Source organism: Cimex lectularius, unplaced genomic scaffold (genome assembly GCF_000648675.2).
Source record: "Cimex lectularius strain Harlan isolate CLEC.00 unplaced genomic scaffold, Clec_2.1 scaffold1, whole genome shotgun sequence".
NCBI classification, from domain to species: domain Eukaryota; kingdom Metazoa; phylum Arthropoda; class Insecta; order Hemiptera; family Cimicidae; genus Cimex; species Cimex lectularius.
This window is the reverse complement of record NW_019392813.1, coordinates 2964426-2979888: the sequence shown is the minus strand read 5'-3', so window position 1 is coordinate 2979888 and position 15463 is coordinate 2964426. Positions and strand designations below refer to the sequence as shown.

Here is a 15463-nt window from a genome sequence, read left to right as displayed (position 1 = left end):
TGTTTATTTTTGTAATTATTAATTTTTCTCGAAGTTCGCTGCAGACCAAGTTAGGTGAATGCCTAAGAGGTCCGCAGAAGACAGTTTGGGAAGCCTCTTTGGATGATAATTAAGATGAGGATGGTTAATTAAGATAATTAATTAAATAAAAAATCCATCAACTCTCCAGCAAGAAATTTATTTCTAAATAGGAATTAACATTTGATTTCTATCAACACAGGCTTTAATTTCACAATCTTGAATAGATTTTTAAAGTATTAAGTTTGCAAGAGAATATAAATTATCTTTACAGTATTAAAACAGTTTTTTGTAAATAATGGTTTTATTTACAGTGATTAAAACTCCTCTATCCTCCTATTTTCAGTTTGTAAGTCTTTTCAGTTTCATCTCCGCCCAACTGTGAAATCAAGGGCCTCATCTGAGGTGAGGTAGATAACTTCCGCTTCCTCCTGTTGAATCGGTACGTGCAGTTTATGTCTTCTAAACATATAAATGCTGACCCCTATTAAGCAAGTGAATATGAGGATAACACCAAGAATCACAGAGAGATAAGTGAGAGTAGTGTTGGTTTGCTCTTGCTTGATTGCTGAAAATGTATAGCGACCTAAAACATTGTAAAACAAGGTATTTATGAATTTGATTTTTTTTTAAATATCCAATTATACCTTTAGGTGAATATATTGATTTCCATTTTTTATTTGACCAAGGAAGGTTTTTTTGTTTTGTCGAGTACTTTTTCGGTGATTTTGTAACTGTAGTAGTTTCAGGTATAATAGTGGACGATGAAGTTATTTGTTCAGTGTTCTCAGTAATTTCAGTAGTTGATAATGGGAAACTGTTTGTTGTCAAGTCATTTAAAGTTGTGCTTGTAAGGGTTGAGGAATTTTGTAAATGAGTATGATTTTGCGCAATATCTACTGTATTAATATATTCATCAGTAGTCGTATGTTTGTCGAATTCATTTGCCTGTCGAACTGTTTCAGATTCTGTTTCATGAATTGAGATTTCAGATGTCAACATTGCTGAATAATTTTTATTTGTATTTAAAAATGGTCCACTAGAGGTGATCGATTTTTCAGTTTCAGTCTCTGACAGGGTTGAAAAAGGGTAGTCAGTAAAAATTGAATTTTCACTCGATACAGGCTCTGTAGTCAGATTGGGTTCAAAAGAATAACTCTGCGATTCAAAGGAAGAGGGCCAAGGGGAGAATTCGGTAAAATCAACACCGTCAGTAGTAAATTCCCCCTGAGATGTATTTAAATATTCAGTCGAGGTTAAACCGGTATCCTCTGTTGTCTCATCTGCTGACCCAGTCGTCGTCTCTAAAATTGAACAAATCATACTCACTTACAACTAGGGAAGGAAGAAGCAATAAAAAACATTTCAAAAGCCATATTTACTTAAACTGCAATAGTGCATGAAGTCAGTACAGCAGGAATCATCCTCACTGCAGTCAGGATTGCACCGGCACAATGTGGTATTTTCTTCGTTTTCATAGCACCTTCCTCGGCAAGTTGTTTCAACTGAAATAGCAATCATTGAGTAACTTGCTCGTGTAATTTTTTTTACAATTTTTTATTTACTCAGCATAGGCTTTTGGCATTCACTGCTGTTTGTTATCATAATATCATCAATAGCGATATCTCCCAAATAACTAGAGCCAGACTCGCCTTCAATTTCAATCTATAACAATTTGAATCAAAAGTATGTACAAATACATTACACTATGCATGGGGGTTAGAATGGACCGTGAGCTTGGCATTGAACTTGTGGAAACGAAATCAGATCAATTCATTGACAGAAGGAATGTTGAGGTCATTGTAGGTATTTAGTGAAGCAGTAAAAAGCTTTGAGAATTTGTCTGAGAACTTTTGACTAGAAGAACTGGATACATGGATATTGGATGGTTTGTACCTACAGTTCTACTTCGTATGTCCAAAATGGTTGCATTTTGTATAGAATTAATTGAGTTTTGATAGTCATAACAGCTTTCGGTCTTAAAAGGCATTGTAATTGTGTTTTGTTAAGTTTTGTCAAGGTATTCCTCATCTGTTTTTTTATATCCTGAGTATTTATTTATTTACGGATCGAAATCCACTATAAAAAAGACATTTTACAATAACAAAAAATATAAATAATATATGTAAAAATACAAATAATATATATAAAAAGAATAATGACGTATATCCATGGTAATAATATAAATGGTAAATATAAATGATAAATATAAAAATACAATTAAAGAGTAAAAACTGAACAATAAAAATGAAAGACATAATTACTAACCAAATAAGGCAGAGAAAACAAAATAAAGCTGAAAGACAATTGAAAATACAATAATTAGGTACATATTTAATGAAAATAATGATCTTTGTAAATATATAATAAGACTAGAGTGCAAGAATTAGTTGAACCAGTAAATGAAATAAATTGTAATAATTTTGTATAGTATAAAATATAAAAGCATTCAACTAAGGTTGTAGGATAAGGTTTTTCATAGATTGCACAGAACCATTGAAGAAGTCAATGCTATTGCAGATGTTCTTACTCTTGATCATCATTCTGTGTAGAAGAGAAGAGAACATGTAGTTAGAGCTTTGGAATCCAATATAAAATAATTTATAGGTTTTAAGAGAGTACGAAGGGAAATGTAGCTGTAGTTGAGAGAGGAGATAAGGACTATCAATGAGATTGTTTAATAATTTAAATACAAAAACAATATCAAAGTAATCCCTTCTTAGTGCCAGATCGAAAAGTTTAAATTCAGAGCGGATTCCAGGGTAGGCAGAATTCGGAGGAAGACTGAGTTTGTAGGAAAGTTTTTTTAAAAATTTGTTTTGTACGATTGAAGAATTTTTTGATAATTTAGATCGAATGGGTTCCAAACAGGTGTAGCATATTCTAGTATGGGTTGTACAAAAGCTTTATAAAGACGGACAAAACATAAAGGATTTTTAAATTCATAGGTGTTCCGGATGATGAAACCTAGCATCTTCATAGATCTATTTTTTATTGAAGAAATATGTTCTTTAAACTTGAGCTTTTGATCAAAAAGTACACCAAGATCCTTTACGACCTCAACTCGCGTTAAAAGAGCATCATGGAGAGTATAGAGATAAATAAAAGGTTATTTCTTATGAGAGAATGTAATTGTGTAGCATTTAGAAACATTAAGAGTAAGTTTGTTATTAGAGCATCAGGTTAGCACATTATTGATAGAATTTTGTAATTGTAAGCAATCGGAAGGAGAAGTGATTATGGAATAGATTTTCAGATCATCAGCAAATAATAAAAATTGAGCAGAAGGAAGAGCAAGATGGATATCATTAATAAATAAGAGAAACAAAACTGGTCAAAGATGAGACCCTTGCGGGACTCCTGAGGAAGCCGCAAAGGGACATGATTTAAATGATTTTATTTTGACTATTTGTTTAATGTCAGAGAGAAAGCTGGATAACCAATTCAAGATAGTTCCGGTGAAACCATAATCCATTAGTTTCCTTAACAGTATTCTGTGATTTACTTTATCGAAAGCTTTAGAAAAATCAGTATACACTGAGTCTACTTGGTATCCAGAATTTATTGCATCTAAGATGTAATTTTGAAATGTGAGCAGGTTAGTAACAGTTGATCTATTAGAGCAGAAACCATGTTGCTGAGGTATAATAAAAGATTTAATGTCATTTTTAAGTTTATTACAAATAATAGAATCAAATATCTTGGAGAACATGGATTGAATAGATATTGGTCTGTAATTGAAAACATTAGATCTATCACCAGCTTTATGTAGAGGAATGACAAAAGTGCTTTTCCAAGCATTGGGGAAAATACCTGTTTTTAACGACTGGTTCAGAATATAGTGTAAAGGAGCAATAAGAGCCGCAGAACATTTTTTAACTAATATAGGGGGTATGCAATCAGGACAGACTTTATGGATGTATCAGACTTAAATGGATGTCAATAGTTCCTTGTTGATGTACAGTGCAGGACAAGATTGTTTTTCAATGTAAATTTACTCTAGGTACAATTTTCTTCATTCAATCTTGTCTTACAATTTTGCACCTGTCTTTGATAAACTCGAGGTCTCGAAGTTATTGTCATTTAAGGCGATGTGTTACGTTTTCAGGTTGGGAAAGTGGCATAAGGCATGGACAGTAGGGTCAGGATGGATTGAAAGTTTGTTGTGGAACTTTTGGAAGCGAGAACTGATGAAGCCTTGAATAAAGGGAATGTTGAGGTCATATGGATAGGGAAGTGACTTAGAGAATTCGAACTTAGGATTTTTATTTGGAACACTTAGATGGTTGGCTGAACCCACAAATCCACTCCATATGCCCAAAGTAGTTGCCTTAATACCTTGTAAATAGTTTAGTTTTGACAGTCAAACTTGATTTAGCATCATGAAAGTCTTTGTAGTTGTTCAAGTCTTCTATACTTAAGTCTTGTGGGGATTGCACGTCAGTCTGATTTCTAGGTATAGTCCTAACTCTAACTTGGGTAGAAGTTGGTAGCACCTCATTCCTTATTTTTCCTCATTTAGTCTTGACCTCCAGTTTTTGTACTAGTCTGCTGTTCGTGGATGGTATAGGTAGGAATAATGGTTTTGGGATGTATAGACAGTAGTATAAATGGTATACAGGATGGGGCCAGGAATGCTCCCTGGGTTGGGTTGTATTGGTCTTTATTTAAGAAAAGTCGGGTCTACAGTTTCTCAAGTAAAAACAAAAAAATTAAGTTATTATTTGGCTAATAACATTTTTTTTTAAATTATGAAAGTAAATTTTCCTTCAATCATTAAATCAAAATAATAATTGAAGGAAAATGGATCCCTATAGGGATTTACGCACTATAAAATAGGTAATAAAAATTTAACTTACGACAAATGTTTCATTTGTTGGCAAGTTTGAAACCAATCCTCGGTACCATCTATCACCTTGATTTCCTGATTTTGTGAACCTCAATATGTTATTAACATAAACATTCAAAGTGCCTAAAATATTTTCGGTATAACTATAATATTATCTCAATGTGATTAATATTAGCCTTGATTATTTCAATTAATTATTCTTTTCATTTCAACCAAGACCTTAGATAAAAAGAATAATCAATTGAAATAATTAATATGGTCATTTATGACCACTAAACATGTATGGATTAGCCTTAATGTTTTAATTATATATAAGAATATCAGTAATCAGGTGAATTTGAAAGAAAGAAAAAAACATTCAATTCCCAAGCTTTTGAGTTAAATTTAAACCATTTAAATCATTAGAAATAGTTCAAAGTCCTGATTAAGGAGATATATTCCATGAAAAGTTTGGCAAAGGAACTGAACGTTTTTTCTTTCTTTCAAATTCAACTTATCCCCAATTTTTTATCTATGATTATAACTTTCAATTAATTAATTGTTTGATGTAAGGTTTTGGTCGAAATGAAAAATTTAGTGACAAGAGCAGAACACTAAATTTTTCATTTCGGCCAAAACCTTACATAAAACGATTAATTAATTGAAAGAAGTAATTTGGTCAATCAGAACACTAAATATAATGGATATGATTATAATTGTATAAGACTTGTATTTTATTTTACATTTATTTAAAAAAAATACACAAATGTATACTACGTGTGTGTACTTTTACAACAATGACTTCACTTATTTTATTTATTTATTTTTTATTATTAGCCTAAATAGCCATAGCCAAGTACTATTTTTATCATTTGTGCTTTATATTTATTTATACTTGTCGTTTAATATCTTTCAATTGAACGATAAACTTACAAATCATTTAAACACAAAATAGTTGAGAGATAGAACCATAATAGAATTGAAATATGAAATTGAATAATCTTTTGATTTGATATATTTGGAGCATATCATAATAAAGTGATAGCATTAATCTATTTCTGAGAAGTAGTCACACATAAATTAGTGAAATTGATCTTTAATAAATAATTTATTCAATAAACATGGTTTGTCTTCATCTAGTTTTACACATTTCCTTGTTTACTGGTTTGCCCTTAAACCAGCAAGTACCGTATTTAAGTTGAATGGATTTGTATGATCTTCCTTTACTAGAACCCCGATATCTATTTAATCTCATGTTGTAACACTGTATTTTTAATTTATTATTGAGTTCAATATAGTAGAGGGTAAAAAACGAACCCTGTGAAGTAGCTTCTTTTGCAAATTGATCCATTTTTTTCATTAGGCGTTAATCCTATATGAGCTCGTACCCAAGCTATAACAACTTTCTTATCTATCTTGCGAGATGGTTGTCAAAAGCATTTAAGTTCCGATTCTTTAACTTTAGCAGAGAGCTTAAACTATCGGTGATTATTATGCATTTATTACTCATTAAGTAAGGAGAAGTATGAACTTCTTCAGTCAGCGCTTTGTACTCAGTTTGATACATGGGAAGGATATCCGAGTAAATTGCAGATCTACACACTTTGTTAACATTCCAAAAACTATCTATGAGAAGGGTTCTGTTTTTTTAACCGATATTTATATACCAAAGTTTGTGAGCAGAGTAAGTTTAATTTGGAAGATTTATCTGATTTTCTTGTCATAATTTTTACAATGAATTTCTTTGAAAGAAATTGTCTCTTAAGATCTAAGGCATTGATTCCCAAACTGTTATGACCCATGTACCCCTTTTTATAGTCAAAAATTGCCCACGGACCCCCAAGTGAAAAAGCCAAATGGTAAATGCATATAAAAATTACAACAAAATTTTTGTTGTAGAAGTATTTAATGAAATTATAATTATATATACATTATAATATTAATTACCTTTATTTAAAATAAAATATAAAAAATTAATGAGTTGGATGAACGTGATGAGATGTTATGAGTGTATATTACTGGCTCAATGTTTGTGAGTAGCAACCGCAAAGCCTCACGAGCACTAATTTCTAAATTTTTTTTGTGATGAGGTTCATGATGGCACTGAATCCACGTTCTATCAAAAAGGAAGACAGGAAAGAAGTCAACAACTTCTGTACAATAACCCATAATGCAGGATATAAAATTGGGATCTGTTTTTGTAACCAGAATTTGTGGTATCCTTGTTCAAACATTGGTTTAAGTTCCTCATCTGTGGATATTTCAATAAGTTCCTCCTGTATTAGTATGGATTCATCTGTGTTTGGGATCTGAGTTTGTCCACGTGCAAAAGGGTTCAACACCCAGACGGGAATATCCAAGTGAAGAATGTCTTCAAATCTTTGGTTCCGGTCTGCATGAAGAGCCGTTAAGTGTTGACGTACGCAAGCAAATCTTCATCTCTAATTGGCAATTTCGAAAGATTTGGAAACAGAGCATTCTCCTCTTTCCAAGTTTTGTTTAAAGAAAAAGTTTTGCAACAAACACAGATATTAAGCTTTTAGTTTTGATTAATTTAATTGGTCTTCTTGTAGTTTCAAATTAGTTTTGTTTAAATTTGGCAAATAAATAAGACATATAGGCTATGTCATTTTTGAGTTAATTAAATTGTGTCACAAACCATTGTCTTTGGTTTTCAGGAATTACAACACTGAATCAAAGAGCGCATAAAACCGATTGAAACATGCACTTTTAGAAAACCAACGTATTTCTGTTTTATATTATATTATTTATTTCAATTAATTAAGGTTTTTAGTTGAGATAAAAAAGTCAGTGTCACAAGTGGGATTTGAACCCATGACCTTCGGCTTGATACGTCGCTACTCTACCACTTGAGCTATCATGACTTCGATCCACTCGGACACTAATTTCTCATCTCATTCCCACCTTTTTTGAATTTTCCCTCCTTTTTGCCATTTTTCAAATGTATTAATTTATAATGTAGATATAATATAGATAATATATAATATGTATATAGATTAATTGGTCAAGCGGACCACGAAAACTAGTGAATTATTATTTATATTATATTAAACCTTGCTTGGGCCCCCTGATGTTATTCAGAGACCCCCAGATCAATTTTAATTTTCCACGGACCCGCTGAATGATACCGGGGACTCTGGGGGTCCATAGGGACCACTTTGGGAACCACTGATCTAAGGGTAATTCCAAAGATTCTGTTAGCACTATGCCAGTTGGGTGGATCTTAATATATCCCATACAAAAACTTTTATTTAGAATCACATCTAACTTTTGAAGCTTTGAAGTTGCAGCATTGCCATAAAGCCATTAAATTAAATAAATTATGTAAATGACATTTGTTTTTCATTCGTTAATGTTTCAGAAATCGTGAGATTTTTTCTTGAGGTCTGTGAAGTGAGTTTTTTTCCAATCCTGGTTTTTGCTGTTTTTTGCCGTATTCAGCAATGGGTATGACAAAAGGCAAACTGATCATTAAATATATTGAAGTGCCAATGCACCTCATAAACCAAATGATAATAGATCATGATGATCAAAATCCACACGACAATAATTTCAAAATAAAATAAAACAGAAATTACCAATTGTGAGGCCATACATGTGATACCAGAAAACGAAACATGTTTCAAATCCCTTCATCGGAAAAATCATGGGCGAAAACAACCTGGCGAACCTCCTTGTGTTATTTGATCCAGAGTGCATCCCTCCAGAAGTTTCAATATATAAATAGTGCCCTATAAATTGATATTATTAGCTGTCAGAATGTTTACAGCCGGTTATCAGTATCACCTGCAGCATTTGCACCCGGTGTGTGATCACCAGAAGGGCCGGTGTTAATTATATGACTTGGAGTCTTGAACTGGTGCAAGCGCCATGAAAAGCCAGTACTGGTGCTGTTCCTCCAATCACAAATTGTATTTTCATCGAAGTCACAGCTTCTCAGAATGTCAGCTAATTAGAAAGTAATAGTGAAGATATAGTTAGTCGAATAATGAGTAGTGTGGAAATCTTTACGTTCACAAGTGGGTTTGTGCCTTTCCCAACTGAAATCCTTGCAAGCAAGCGTCTCATTCCCTCCAGATCTCTTGTAACCCTGATCGCATTCAAATTTAATGATGCTCATGTCCTTGCTTATCAAAACTCTTCCATTTTCTAATGTCTCGAGGTAAGCGCAGCCTCCAACTAAACAAACATGCATTACAAAATTGTAAATTAATTTTTTGTCTGTTTATGATGTTCTTGCCTTTTTCACATTTTGGGAAGCTGTCCCAGCTGCCTTTGAGGCAAGTCGCTAGTTTATCACCTCTAAGTACATAACCAGGATCACAAACGAATTTTGCAATTCTCCCTCTATATTTCACTTCGATTTTCCCATGCTCTGGATTTCTTCGGCTACACGAAAACTTTCTTCCCCCTACAATTAAATAAGCGTCGATATGAAATAAAAATTTAAAAAATTATTTTTGAGACTTACTTCCACCATGGACAAAAAGTACACTATAATTGAAAAGATAAATCAAGAGGCCGTATATGCACCTCATTGCGTTAAAGTTTTAATTTCCAAATGAATCTACAAGGGTGTTTCACCCCCTCTTCCTGCCCTTTATCTCGTAAGGAAGGAGGATGTAGATATTGTCCATTCATTGAATGCTATTATGTTATTTTATCATTTAGTCAAAATTATTTCATAAAAATGGAATTCAAGATTTTAGTAGACTCTAATTTTTCCATAATCTGAGAAGATCTAGGGAATAGAAATGATTTGAGGGGTGAATATATCAATTCATTTTTTGAAAAAGATAGTTCTACCCATAGAAACTAAAGTGCAAAGTATTTCTGTGATTAGAACTATCTTTTCCAAACTGTGATCTAGGAAATATGTCAGCTTATTAAGAAAATTAAAAGAACAAACTTGCTTTTCCGCATTTATCACCTAATACATACAATCTTAATTAATATTAACAATGTAACTTCTTTTATTAGAATAATTGTATTTTGTCTTGTTTTGTTTTTTTAATTTTTTAGTATAGAAAATACATACAATCTAGCATATCCCTTCTAAAATTCAGTAGTTTAGAAAGGACTATCACAAAATCAGCTAGATGTTGCATAACTGATATCTAGCATTTTTTCCAATCTTATTCTGCTGAATTGAGCAGAATTTTAACCTTGGGTAAATTTTATCGTTTATCTTTACTGTTGATGAAACAGGACGGATATGAAAAATTTATCTAGCATTTCTTACTTGTGAAAGAAATCTTCACATGTAAAATAAAACGTCTAAAGACTAGAAATTTTTTAAAAATAATCACTATACCTATTTGTTTATAAAGTATATGGTACATTTTTTTAAATTAAATTAATTAGGTCTTAGCTCAACCACTTCGAGCAATTGGGAGAACTATGTTTTGACAATAGGGATATACTACTATCTTGAATTGGTTATCCAGCTTTCTCTCCGACAGAAAACAAATAGTCAAAATAAAATCATTTAAATCATGTCCCTTTGCGGCTTCCTTGGGAGTCCCGCAAGGGTCTCATCTTGGACCAGTTTTGTTTCTCTTATTTATTAATGATAGCCATCTTGCTCTCCCTTCTGCTCAATTTTTATTATTTGCTGATGATCTGAAAATCTATTCCATAATCACTTCTCCTTCCGATTTACAGATCGAAATCCACTATAAAAAAGACATTTTACAATAACAAAAAATATAAATAATATATGTAAAAATACAAATAATATATATAAAAAGAATAAGGACGTATATCCATGGTAATAATATAAATGGTAAATATAAATGATAAATATAAAAATACAATTAAAGAGTAAAAACTGAACAATAAAAATGAAAGACATAATTACTAACCAAATAAGGCAGAGAAAACAAAATAAAGCTGAAAGACAATTGAAACTACAATAATTAGGTACATATTTAATGAAAATAATGATCTTTGTAAATATATAATAAGACTAGAGTGCAAGAATTAGTTGAACCAGTAAATGAAATAAATTGTAATAATTTTGTATAGTATAAAATATAAAAGCATTCAACTAAGGTTGTAGGATAAGGTTTTTCATAGATTGCACAGAACCATTGAAGAAGTCAATGCTATTGCAGATGTTCTTACTCTTGATCATCATTCTGTGTAGAAGAGAAGAGAACATGTAGTTAGAGCTTTGGAATCCAATATAAAATAATTTATAGGTTTTAAGAGAGTACGAAGGGAAATGTAGCTGTAGTTGAGAGAGGAGATAAGGACTATCAATGAGATTGTTTAATAATTTAAATACAAAAACAATATCAAAGTAATCCCTTCTTAGTGCCAGATCGAAAAGTTTAAATTCAGAGCGGATTCCAGGGTAGGCAGAATTCGGAGGAAGACTGAGTTTGTAGGAAAGTTTTTTTAAAAATTTGTTTTGTACGATTGAAGAATTTTTTGATAATTTAGATCGAATGGGTTCCAAACAGGTGTAGCATATTCTAGTATGGGTTGTACAAAAGCTTTATAAANATGAAAATAATGCTCTTTGTAAATATATAATAAGACTAGAGTGCAAGAATTAGTTGAACCAGTAAATGAAATAAATTGTAATAATTTTGTATAGTATAAAATATAAAAGCATTCAACTAAGGTTGTAGGATAAGGTTTTTCATAGATTGCACAGAACTATTGAAGAAGTCAATGCTATTGCAGATGTCGCTACTCTTGATCATCATTCTGTGTAGAGGAGAAGAGAGCAATGGTGGAGCACCATCCCTAAACTTTTTCATTGAATTATAGTAGAGTATTTTATTTTTTTATTAATATTGATTTAATTATAAGCATTGTATTGTGTATATTCTTTTTGTTTACTCTCTTTTTAAAGAAATGGGTTTTTGACCCGTAAGAAAAATACTAGTTGCGGTGCACAGGTCGTAAAGAGGCCAGCTCCTATATAATCTAATCTAATCTACATCTTTCTGTCACTTTAGACATAAGGATATTTCTAGAAGCACATATTAAAAAACTGAATAAGATATTCAACAAAAGAAACACACAGCACATAAACTTAGATGTATACAATAACCATTTTCAGATTTCATTCAGTTTACATGTATAAAGTTAAAATTACATAAATCAGAAATATTGATTTTTCACTTTAGTTTAAAATAAAATGGTTAAAAACTGTCTTTTAATTTAAAGTCATTATTGCAGCCAATTACAATCGCCAGAAAAAATAAAAAATAAAATAAAATAAAGCGCTAATAATGACTTTTTCTGGCGATTGTAATTGGCTGTTGAAAATGGTGGAAGTGGAGGGATATCTTGTCTCCTCTCTGTTCTCACTTCTCACTTCTCAGTTCTATCCACTATTATCTCGCCTAGGTTCTCGTCTCATCGTAATTTCACTTATTTGAGATATTGGAAAGGATTTATTTTGGCCATAAAATCTGTCATAAATTTTCTATTTCTGCACCATGTCAAATTATAACGAGAGCAAGGACGCGGGCGTTCAAATTTGGCAAAATAGACAACCGTTTCACGTCGAAAGCCCTTCTGCAGGTATTTTAAAGTATTTTCTTTTAATGTAATTAATAACAGCTTTCAATAGACAACTAGACGAATTACTTGAAAAGGGCTACGTTTTTTTTCCATCGTAATCATTTTTATTTCAAATAAAAAATTATAACAACAACCCACGTGGTCGGTATATTGTACAGTATCATTCTATCTATTGTTACTTAGCGATGCAGCGTGGTTCATCTTTTAATAAATAAAACGGTCTGGGATTTGTCGATATTAATTTTTATTATCCTAACCGGAAATATTTTATTAGTCTAGAGCCTGTGGTAGTAATTCATTATCCTGTTCCCCTTGATGGCTTAATCGTTTATAAATATGAAACGAACTGGACTAACGACTGAGACACGAGGTACTTCATTAGACTTTTTCTATATTTGAAACTTTATTTGAAGTTATAAGAATAAGTTTAACCTAATTTAACGATTACTCTAATCAAGCTCTAGGCGAGGAATCTGAATTAAAAATACAGAATCAACTAAGTAGGTCTCTTGGGAGGGAGAAGGTGCTGACTACAATACTAGGAATGAACCTGCATCTAAGCATTTAAGCGTTGTAATCAGATAATTTCACATAACTTGTACGTATATAATTATAATATATATAAATAATTTTTTAATGCTTTTTTAGTTTACATAATTTTTTTTAGCACTAGATATATTTTTTTTACTTGGGTATTTGTTCAAAAAAGAAATGCGTATATACATGCCTATTTATATTTTATTTCACATATAAAAATGGTCCCTGGATGAGTAGGAACTTGTGATTTGACAAGGGCAAAAGCGCCGGGAAACATCTGCGCGTGTCTTTGACTGCCAGCCACAGTCAAATCCTTGCATGTTTTGACTCAAAAACCAGGCACAAACCTGGCCTGAAAGCATGATGGAACAGCCGACGGTCAGTTTGAGTCTCTGATTGGACGCGAGATGGAACGAACCTAATGTTTGCTGACACTGTATTTATTGCTAAATGATAGGAGGTCATGCTTAATTATTTATTATTTTTTACCACATATGCTTCCACTTCAAAACAACAATTGTAAATGTGACTTACAACATCAAAAAATTGTCAATTTATGTTTTGTTTTTACTTGTAGGTGTAACTATGAATCCAATTCCAAGCAACAATATCACCGTTGTCAGTAAGTTGAATATATTATCTACTTAAATATGCAATTAACATTATTATTTACATGGAGCTCCACATAAATCACACATTCATCCACTCACACGCACTCACTCACGCACACACTCGTCCGTAACATTCACCAATTCGCTCACTCGGGGACCGCGGTAGCCAAGTGGTTAGCATGAGAGACTCATGCCGCGGTCGTGGGTTCGATTCCCACCGTCGCCTCTGGCCCTTTTTTCCCGATAACCCCCAATTTGAACAACATATATAAGTATTCGTCTTGGCTAATATGCAAAGATCATAAAGCAAAAAAAAAAAAAAAAAAAAAAAACTATTATTTGTATTGTAATTTTTAGGAACAGCCCAGGTAATGGTTGGTCCAAATCCAATCCAAACAACTTGTCCAGGTTGTGAAAAATTTATTATGTCAAGGATCTCAAAGAAAAACAATGTGGGAAAATATGTTTGCTGCCTGTTTTTGTTTTTATCGGGGTAAGTTTCTATTATGTTAGTTATTAAAATAAAAAATAAAAAACTATTAATAATTGACATACAGAAATACTTCATGTTTTCATGAATAGTTTGCGTATTGTGGTTTGATTTTAACAAACCAATAAACAAACATTTACGAAAATTATCTGAAGAAGAAAATGGCAGTTAAATAACTTTCAGTTTCATTTGTACTTGTTTTTTGTGTAGTGGTTGTTTTTCACATTTAACAGCATTTATTATCATGATTGTGACGTTTATCTTATGAGATATGAAGAGAGCACAAAATAAATATGCTCATAAAACTGATTTCTTATTCTAGCGTCTGCCTACCTTGCGCATGCATCCCTCTTTGTGTTTGGTCTCCAGTGAAAACCAGTCATTTCTGCCCAAATTGCAAAGCCTTCCTTGGTATGTATGTCGCTTAGCACATTATCTGTATTCAAAATACAAAACTACATTAAGTTTATATAAAGTATGACATCAATAAATTTTTGCATTTGTCAATAAGATCAAAATTTTAAAGTTTAATCAACAATTTTTGTATTTGAGATAAGTTCATATTTGATAGTGTAATGTTAATTTTAATGTTTTATATTTTTCATAATCCCTTGTATTCTAATTAAAAAAATATATTTGTAGAAAAATCAATTTCATAATTATTTGTTTACTTCACAATATTGAATCTGACTGTTGTATGTACTAAATTAAAAATTTTTGCATATTCATGAGCCTTCCATCTATTATTCTCCAGATTACAACTATCTATTTCATTAATCTATTTTTCTTCCTTTCTCCACCAGTTCCAGAGGTTAGTCTGGTCCATTTTTTCTAAGATGAATGTTCAATTTTCCCACCCAAAATAAGATTTTTTCTTACTTTTCTGTGGGTTTCTTATTCCCTGCATCATTCATTCCAGAAATGCAAGATTTATTCTGATTTTATATTCTATAAATTGGTTTAAGACATCAATATAGGAGATGCGGGCAGTAGCCATGAGACAAAAAAATTGGTATCAGTTGATGGGTGTCTAATATTGAGAAGAATGACAATTAATTAAGGTTTTTAGTTGAAGGGGTCAGGGGAAAAACAGTACATCTCCATTTTTCTAAATTTTACAGGAGAGCAAAAAATCGATTTACCATTATGTTTGAAGCACTAGGCTGTTCTTAAAAATTTAATGAAAAATACAGCTATTAAATTTAAACACCTTTCACATCAAATCAAAAATTAAATATTGAAAATATTTTTGCAATATGGATAAATTTTCATTTGGAAAAACAAATCGTGTACTTAGCCTGTTTTTCCCCACAACGTTTCAGTTGAGATAAAAAAGGTAATGGCACGAGAGGGATTCGAACCCACGACCTTCGGCTAGATACACCGCTGCTCTACCACCTGAGCTATCATGACCTC

At 31.8% G+C, this 15463-nt stretch overlaps 2 protein-coding genes across 5 annotated transcripts; one reads left to right on the top strand and one right to left on the bottom strand.

Annotated features, from left to right (window-relative positions):
* Positions 1-168: 168 nt before the first annotated feature.
* LOC106665499 (MAM and LDL-receptor class A domain-containing protein 2-like) lies at positions 169-9815 on the bottom strand. Of its 2 annotated transcripts, XM_014391955.2 has the most exons (10): positions 9339-9812; positions 9108-9278; positions 8879-9046; positions 8654-8815; positions 8446-8598; positions 4878-4990; positions 1584-1683; positions 1401-1523; positions 666-1322; positions 169-604 (listed from the first exon to the last, which is right to left on the bottom strand). In XM_014391955.2, the coding sequence occupies exons 1-10, from the start codon at positions 9403-9405 to the stop codon at positions 384-386; spliced, it is 1935 nt and encodes a 644-aa protein (XP_014247441.1). In that variant the 5' UTR covers positions 9406-9812; the 3' UTR covers positions 169-383. The 2 variants fall into 2 exon arrangements, with proteins under 2 accessions (XP_014247441.1, XP_014247449.1); XM_014391963.2 differs by lacking the exon at positions 666-1322 and having other exon boundaries at positions 9339-9815.
* A 2365-nt stretch (positions 9816-12180) lies between these two features.
* On the top strand, positions 12181-14695 carry LOC106665835 (lipopolysaccharide-induced tumor necrosis factor-alpha factor-like). Of its 3 annotated transcripts, none has more exons than XM_014392607.2 (4): positions 12181-12409; positions 13524-13568; positions 13915-14050; positions 14370-14695. In XM_014392607.2, exons 1-4 carry the CDS (start codon positions 12325-12327, stop codon positions 14473-14475), a joined length of 372 nt encoding a protein of 123 aa, XP_014248093.1. In that variant the 5' UTR covers positions 12181-12324; the 3' UTR covers positions 14476-14695. The 3 variants fall into 3 exon arrangements, with proteins under 3 accessions (XP_014248093.1, XP_014248112.1, XP_014248101.1); XM_014392626.2 differs by lacking the exon at positions 12181-12409 and adding an exon at positions 13088-13406; XM_014392615.2 differs by lacking the exon at positions 12181-12409 and adding an exon at positions 13426-13465.
* Positions 14696-15463: the final 768 nt, after the last annotated feature.

Excerpts from the sequence above, each read along its gene's own strand:
- LOC106665835 (XM_014392607.2), top strand. The coding sequence starts at position 12,325 with ATGTCAAATTATAACGAGAGCAAGGACGCGGGCGTTCAAATTTGGCAA. Across the intron at positions 12,410-13,523 it reads CGTCGAAAGCCCTTCTGCAG|GTGTAACTATGAATCCAATT; the intron begins GTATTTTAAAGT and ends TTTTACTTGTAG. Across the intron at positions 14,051-14,369 it reads CTGTTTTTGTTTTTATCGGG|CGTCTGCCTACCTTGCGCAT; the intron begins GTAAGTTTCTAT and ends TTCTTATTCTAG.
- LOC106665499 (XM_014391955.2), bottom strand. The coding sequence starts at position 9,405 with ATGAGGTGCATATACGGCCTCTTGATTTATCTTTTCAATTATAGTGTA. Across the intron at positions 9,279-9,338 it reads ACTTTTTGTCCATGGTGGAA|GGGGAAGAAAGTTTTCGTGT; the intron begins GTAAGTCTCAAA and ends ATTTAATTGTAG. Across the intron at positions 9,047-9,107 it reads CTTCCCAAAATGTGAAAAAG|TTGGAGGCTGCGCTTACCTC; the intron begins GCAAGAACATCA and ends ATGTTTGTTTAG.